Consider the following 8,347-nt stretch of genomic DNA (forward strand, 5'->3'; position numbering starts at 1 on the left):
TATTCCATTGTCGTTCTCATATTTATTTCAAAAAATTAAATAATAAATTTTGTCTATAAGAATTTTTTTCTTTTTTCTGATATTAAAGAAAAAGATACGTAGTACATGATTTAGGAAACCTATTATTGGGACGTCACATTTCAATAGATAGGTTTTATTTGGATTTTTAGTGACCAAAAAATTGGTTATGGGACATTCTTGATTCAATACCAAATGTCTAAAATAACCTTCAACTAAAACCAAAACCTAAAACCTAAAATTAAAATCAAAACCTAAATCTCATTTAAAGATTTGCTCCTCCTCGTCCTCCTCTTCTTCTTCTTCTTCTTAACTTCCTCTCCTTCATCAACCATAAATCATTTCACCATCTTCGATCAATCGACGGTTCGAAATTTTTTTAATCGTCGATTGAATTCTCTATTAAAGTTGTGGAAGAAACATATTGATAGAAGTGATGCTAATCAACAAACCAATAGCATCTAAAATGGTTAGATTAGAAAAATTAGGTTTCAGAACCAGTTACGATTGGGTTTTTCTCAAAAAAAACCAACCATAACTGTTTTACAGTTGAGTTCGACAGAAAAAAAATCTAGCCGTAACTGATTTACAGTTAGGCTCGATCACAAAAAACCCAACCGTCACTGTTTACAGTTGGGTTCGACAAAAGAAAAACCCAGCCGTAACTGATTTACAGTTGGGTTTCGACCAAAAAAAAAACTCAGTCATAACTGGTTTAAAATTGGATTTTCCTAATTTTACCTAGCTACGGTCAGGAGTTCATCATCACCTAACCGTAAATTTGTCTTACGGTTGGCTACGAAGGAAAAACCCAACCTTAAACCGCTCTGAAAAGCTAAAAAATTCAATTCTTTTACTTACTTTCATCAATTTTGATAAATAAAAAGAACATTGGTTGGGTGATTTAAAATCTAAGATTTTAGTTAGAAACAAATCTCCAAAGTTTCTTATTTTTTTCAACTTTTTCTTCCCACCAAAATCACTTAATATGATTTTTTATCACAAATTATATAAAAAAATCTTATCAGTCTAATTATTAGTTAATTAGATTATCAGCACTAACCACATAAGGGTTGCTTGGTCATTATAAAATTATTTTAGATAAAGGGTTTTTTAAATTACTTATGGATGACCCGTTTTTGTCCTATTAGGTGACGCCCCTGTTGGAATGTGACGCCCCAATAATAGCTTTCTAATTTAGAGAAGATCTCAAACAGTTATTGTCTGTTTGGATATCGGAACCGGAAGTGTTTCTATTTCTCTAAAGGCAAAAGTCAGCCTGCTTGGATATCAGATGCGAAAATGTTTTTGTTTCTCTAGAAGCAAAAGTCAGTTCCGAAAACTAGAAACAAAAGTATTTTGTTTTACAAAAAGTTAAATTCTTTTATTTTCAAAAATTATTCCGAAATAATATCACCAACCAGACTTCTAGAAATAATATTGTCAAAAATCGAAATGTTACTCCTCAAATATACATCCAAACGTCTTATTAAACTACGTTTCCCGTTTAAACAAAATGCACCTTGTTGTTTAACAAACAAAATAATCTCAAATACATTTCTATGCCCTGCACCAAAAGCTTTACCACTTTTCTCCGTCCAGCCATGCCGAACCACTGAAAAATGAAGCTCATCTCCCATCTTTTATTTTTGAACTTACAATGAATCTAGGCTTCAAAAAGAGAAGCTCGAATAATCCTGGCGATTTTAATGGCGCGTTTGGATACACATCCAGAAGTAGCTTTTTGATTTCCAGAAATCAAAAAGCAAGAAATCAGTTTGGATATGGAATTTCAGAACAACTTGTAGAAACAGAAAAGTCGACTTTTTATAAAGCAAAATATCTGAACTTCTGACTTTTGTTTTTGGATAAGCAGAAGTCATAAGCAAAATTATATCCAAACGCTTTACAAAAGACACGACCAAACGGGGATCGGAATCGTACTTGATAAGTTTAAGTGCAATGCACAAATAAATGATCCCTTAATTACTTAACATGATTTTTCTTTCAAAAAACATCCTCTTATTTTTAAATTTATTAATTGATGTAAGTACTTTTCTTAATTTAGAATTAAAGGAATTTTCATTTTAAAAGTAATTTGCTGATTTTTTTTTTAAATATATCTTATTAACCCGTTAAACTTTATAAATTTGAAATTCATAAATAAAGCTCTTTTGAGTGCTTATTAACGTGCAACGGCCTTTTTGCTGACATATACTTCCATTTTCTTGATTTAGTGCTAGGGTTTGTGGGAGAGAATCCAATTCCAACCCAAAATTTCATATAATTCTGGAGTGGTGGAATTCCAAACTTTTTGTTTTCAGGGTTCAGGGAATTCGAAAGCTTCGATTTGATTTTTAGGGATGAAGAAATCGAATGATAAATTCGTTTCATTGAGTAAACAAAGATCAGTACTAGTTTTATTCTGTATAGGGTTTGTATATTTACTGTTAATGAGTTTAGAAATTCCATTGTTTCTCAAAACAGCAACTAGTTTATCTTCATTACCATCTGAGCTGAATAATAATATTAATGGATTTCTTCCATTTCAGCTTGACAGTGAAGAAGAATTACAAAACAAAGAATCCCCAATTAAACCTAAAGATCATATTCCCTTTAGGGTTGCTCAAAAAACATCTTTTCACCTAATTCAACAGCAGCAGCAGCCAAAGAGAAAGTTGAAGAATGAATATAAAACAATATCAGGTTTGATTTTTCAAGAGAATTCTTTCAATACTAGTGGTGGTAAAGATGGGTTTTCAGAGTTACAGAAATCTGCAAAACATGCATGGGAAGTAGGGAGGAAGTTCTGGGAAGAGGTTGAATCAGGGAAAATTGAGGAGAATATTGGATTAGAAAAGAAGAATAGATCCGAATTATCATCATGCCCACATTCAATTACACTAACAGGAAGTGAATTTGGGGAAAAGGGTAAGCTGTTGGTGTTACCATGTGGGTTAACATTAGGATCACATATTACACTTGTGGGTAGACCATATGATGCTCATTCTGAACATAACCCAAAGATTGCACTTGTCAAAGATGGGTCTGATTCTGTGTTGGTTTCACAGTTTATGATGGAATTAAAAGGTTTGAAAACTGTGGATGGGGAAGATCCACCTAGGATTTTGCATTTTAATCCTAGGCTTAAAGGAGATTGGAGTGGTAAACCTGTAATTGAGCAGAATACTTGTTATAGGATGCAATGGAATACTGCTCTTAGGTGTGAAGGTTGGAAATCAAAAGCTGATGAAGAAACTGGTAAGCTAGTTTGGTGATCAATTTCTTGTTGTATTATTTTTGCTTCTGGTTTTCTTAGTTCAATCTTTATAGACTTGTTGTGAAATGTTTGGTTATTTCGACGCAGTTCAATTTCGATATAATTGGAATCGCATTCACTTGTGTGTTCTGTAAAATGCCATTTACTTGAAAAATCATTGTATGTATGTGGTCTGAGTTATCATTTGGACTGTGTAGTTGATGGGCAGGTTAAGTGTGAGAAGTGGATTCGAGATGACGGCAATCGATCAGAGGAATCAAAGGCGAAATGGTGGTTAAATAGGTTGATTGGTCGAACAAAGAAGGTTACTGTTGATTGGGCATTCCCATTTGAAGAGAAGAAGTTGTTTGTGCTTACCCTTAGTGCTGGCTTAGAAGGTTATCATGTCCATGTTGACGGGAGGCATGTAACCTCTTTCCCTTACCGCACCGTAAGTAACTTCTGAAGCCTGCATTTAATATTATTGAACCTTGATGTATATTTTCTTTTCCACTCACTTCTGTTTATAATTTAACAGGGATTTGTTCTTGAGGATGCTACTGGTTTATCACTGAATGGGGATATTGAAGTGCATTCCATTTTTGCGGCTTCCTTACCAACATCGCATCCAAGTTTTGAACCACAGAGGCATCTAGAGATGTCTAGTGCTTGGCAAGCCCCACCTCTTCCTGATGGACCCGTGGAACTTTTCATTGGTATCCTTTCTGCTGGAAACCATTTCGCAGAGAGGATGGCTGTGAGGAAGTCATGGATGCAGTCTAAACTGATCAAATCAGCAGATGTGGTTGCTCGGTTCTTTGTAGCACTGGTATGACCGGACAACACACATGTTAATATTTTGTCTTTGAATACGTAATCCGCGTACGAAGTAATTTGATTTATTCTTCTAAATGGATGTATATGATTTAATGGGCAGAATGGAAGAAAGGAAGTGAATGTAGAGCTAAAGAAAGAAGCAGAATTCTTTGGTGATATTGTCATTGTCCCCTTTATGGACAGTTATGACCTTGTCGTTTTGAAGACTGTTGCAATTTGTGAATATGGGGTAGGTGCTGAAATGGGCTTGAAAGTTCACATTATCTTTGGATTTCATCGAGGGTATTTATTACTAATGTGTTTGTTTATGCACAGGTTCGTGAAGTTTCTGCAAAATATGTTATGAAGTGCGACGATGATACATTTGTAAGGGTGGATGCAGTACTCAAAGAGGCAAAGAAAGTGCCCGAGAATAAGAGCCTCTATGTGGGTAACATGAATTATTTCCACAAGCCTTTGCGTGATGGTAAATGGGCAGTGACTTATGAGGTATGATTGACCATTCAGTGTATGTTTATTTTTTCTTGGTGTAACTTCATATTTTTGCACTAGAGCAGTGTGGATGATATCTTATGTTGTATTAGTACATTCTTTCTACCGCACATTATTTTAGACTTGCAAGTTCGTTCACCTGGTTGGCTTACACCAGCTTGTCAACATCTTAAGTTGACCTCAGACTATTATTGTTTTCTTGTCCATGTTATGCTCAAACTCAATTTTGGTATGTCGAACCTTCAAAGGTGTTTCATATCTTAACGAGTACTCACAATTGCTTCTTTTCATTGGGCTCTTCCAGGAATGGCCAGAAGAAGCATATCCAGCATACGCAAATGGACCAGGCTACATAGTGTCATCTGACATTGCACAATTCATCGTATCTGATTTTGAGAAACACAAGCTAAGAGTAAGCCACATCAAACTTCATCCATTCTATTTCTTAAGTTATGATAAGTCTACAGGCTTCATGTTACACCTAAGTTCCATGAATCGATGAGACCCAAATGGAATCCAAGGGATGTATTTTTGGTAATGAAAATCAGATCATATTAAAATTGGTAAAAGCTCATAACATTCATCCTAGAATTCATCGAAGCTGGTGGAAATTCAGCAGTATAATGCATAATGCGAAAACCCGTAAATAATCTCCACCAACATCCAACAGTGTCCAAGTTGTAGATTACGCTGAGCTATTCAAGAGCAAGGTGTCCTGGCCAGAAATTATTCCCCCGGTCATCATCTCCTTCTGGGCCTACTAGCCCTCTCAATCACTTTCTCTAGGCTAATCATTGATAAACATAGGGCAAGTGATGATTAATTGACAAAATCTCACTGTTTTTTGTGTTTGTAGCTCTTCAAGATGGAAGATGTGAGCATGGGAATGTGGGTGGAAGAGTTCAGCAACAAGATCCAGGTGGAATATCGACATAGCCTGAGGTTTTGTCAGTTTGGATGTATCGAAGATTATTTGACATCACATTATCAATCACCAAGACAGATGATATGCATGTGGGAGAAGTTACAGAAGAAGGGAAAACCTCAGTGCTGCAACATGAGATGACAACAACGGACCTTCGTATTCATAGAGAGATAGGAGACATAATTTTACATGGATATAGCGAGTCTTGTTTGGGCCGTTTTAGCGGTAGTCTGTACATTTTCCCTTTCACTTGTAGTATTATGGGGAAGAAGTGGACACTAAAAGAATTACTAATTCAGTAACCATTTTTTGATATCGTTTATGCAAAGCGATTTTATTAAATAAAAACCCCGGTTTTTCAAAATTATATTGGGTTAAAATAATGGAGTATAACTAGAATTAGAGTGTTATTTACATGATGTGCATACGAAATTCATCACAGCGAACAGGTGCCAGCGATCCCAGTGCGTAGCAGAGTCCCACCATTGCGACCAGAACCCCCACTGAACCAGATGCAGGGCGGAGCCCCTCCACGGGACAGGGGAAGCAATCAACAATCACCCCCATAGAGCATTTTTCAGCGCCTTGTATCCATATGAGGTTCTCGATTACAATTGCATTATCCTTTCGAAACTCTCCTCGCCATGATCAGGCGATATTGGGAACCTTACAAACTCCTCTGTGTCTCGGTTGCAATAATAAAAACAGGTGGAATTTTCCGGTTGCACGAAGATTAAATTTGTTCCTCTAAGAACTTCAATAGAAGCATCTCCTTTGTAATTCCATGTTGATTCATGAGGTATTATGAGCCGCTCTTCGACCCACTCAATGCTACCATCTGCATCTTCTTTAAGTATCCATAGGGAAGTGAATTGAGGCGATATCTAATGATCCACTACAGCTAGGCAATCATCAACTTCTGTCAACTGAATAGGTTGTGTTCGTTTAAAGCTCTCATCAAAGGCAGCAGCTTCCGGGATTGGAATAACTCTGAATTTTTCGGTCTCAAAATCAAAACCCATGACTACTTCACCTCCGTTTCTAGTATACCGGAATCGCCAGTACATAGAACCATTCACATAATAAGGCCTTTCCACATAGACACTCTCACTTCCAACGCAGTAGGGTGGGACTTCATCAATTTTTCTCCATATATTTTCACCAACCGTCAAGATTTCAACAATTTGGTCTTCAGCTCCAACTTGTTGATCAGGATCACCAGCCAGTGGACAGTACTCAGGTGCAGCAGACTTTTTATTTATACCACTTGATATGCAAATCACTTTATGTTGGTTACTTTTGGGACTAAATCCGAGCTCAATGCAGTCATTTACGCGCCAATTCTCCTCTTGATTTTCATTTTCGTGAACCACGGTAGTATCGATCCAGTCAGACCTTTCTCCAGTGATTGGATTTTATTTTTTTTCGAAACGGATTGGATTATAAATAAGAAATGTGCCTCCGGTGCTAATACATACCAACCCATTTACGGTTTGTCTCGGTAATGTATACCGAAAAACACCACCTTTTAATCTTATGTTGCTGATACTTGTTAGTCCTTTTTCAGGTGAAGCAACTTTGAATTCAACACCGCGACCTGTGTACCGCACAGATAGTAATTGTGGATGATTGCGAGTGTCCATTCCCACAGCATTTAGTAAATCTCGCAGATAAGTCAGTCTTGCTTCTAATCCTCTACGCCGCTCCTTTTCATTCTTTTCCCCCCATTGATCCAACTCCGATTCCACCCAATCGGCCCAGAACGATAACCGAGTACTAGCAGCTGTTTTCCAGAACTCAAAGCTCGAACGATCCCTGCACACCATATCGATGAGCGGACATCTCCACCGCAGAAGCGATGTCCCCCAGCATATACCGTCTGTCAACTGTACCACCATCTTCTCTTGGTTATCTTAAAGATCCGATTCTGACCCATCACTAAAGTGACGAGGAGGAGAAATCCTCCTGTGAAATCCTCCTTCGGTTAAGCGAATTTTAGGAGTTGAGATGCTCTTCCAGATTGCTCTCATTCTGCTAATTCCCTATCTCTCGTCTCAGACACCTAAGTAAAACGAACAGAACCTTAATCCTAATGGCTGATGTCCCCCGTTTATATGTTACTAGGGTATGACTGACCCTTGCCGTATTTGTGTGTTTGGATTCATAGGGGGTGAGCATATGGCTATATAGACCGGTTTTTAACTCATCCGCATCCGGTCCGGTTCTCTACGAATTTCAAATTTTGCATTCACATACAATCCAACATTCAACGGGTTTGTATCCAATGGATACATGGATAAACGGATTGGGTACGGATAATCCAATCAATTTGTTTTAGTTAAAATTTATAATGAAGAAATAAAGGGAACATAGATGACTTCTTATAGAACCTACACATTTTATATAAATATAGAAGTGTTATGGACAATATTCCAAGCAAACACTTTAAGAATTCCTAAACTATCTATATATTTTTTAAAATATATATAAATGCTCTTAATCTAATGTGTATGGATGTCGAACAGATTTTCAAGATCGCATCCGGGTCCAATCTATTATCTGTTGAATTTCAGAAATCTCATTCGCATCCAATCTGTTAACGAACGGTCCGGGTATCCATCCGTAAAAATACGATTGGTCCCGGTTAAATCCGTGGATTATGGGCCAAATGCTCACCCCTGGTTTGGAACTTGGAGGAAAGGAATGAAATTACTTCCCCTGATTCCAAACCCGTAAATATGGGCCGTGGCCAGTGGGTTTAGGATTTCTTCCCACCATCCAAAAGCAATGAAGCTGATGCCATTACAGAAAAAAAA

The 8,347-nt window shown here is 37.1% G+C and overlaps 1 protein-coding gene across 1 annotated transcript; it reads left to right on the top strand.

The window, feature by feature from the left end:
- The first annotated feature begins 2,233 nt into the window (after positions 1-2,233).
- LOC113318926 (hydroxyproline O-galactosyltransferase GALT6-like) lies at positions 2,234-5,895 on the top strand. Its single transcript, XM_026567210.1, has 7 exons — positions 2,234-3,279; positions 3,496-3,728; positions 3,816-4,106; positions 4,215-4,343; positions 4,430-4,603; positions 4,911-5,018; positions 5,463-5,895. The coding sequence occupies exons 1-7, from the start codon at positions 2,382-2,384 to the stop codon at positions 5,670-5,672; spliced, it is 2,043 nt and encodes a 680-aa protein (XP_026422995.1). The 5' UTR covers positions 2,234-2,381; the 3' UTR covers positions 5,673-5,895.
- Positions 5,896-8,347: the final 2,452 nt, after the last annotated feature.

The sequence above is a fragment of the Papaver somniferum genome, chromosome 10 (assembly GCF_003573695.1).
Source record: "Papaver somniferum cultivar HN1 chromosome 10, ASM357369v1, whole genome shotgun sequence".
Lineage (NCBI taxonomy): Eukaryota > Viridiplantae > Streptophyta > Magnoliopsida > Ranunculales > Papaveraceae > Papaver > Papaver somniferum.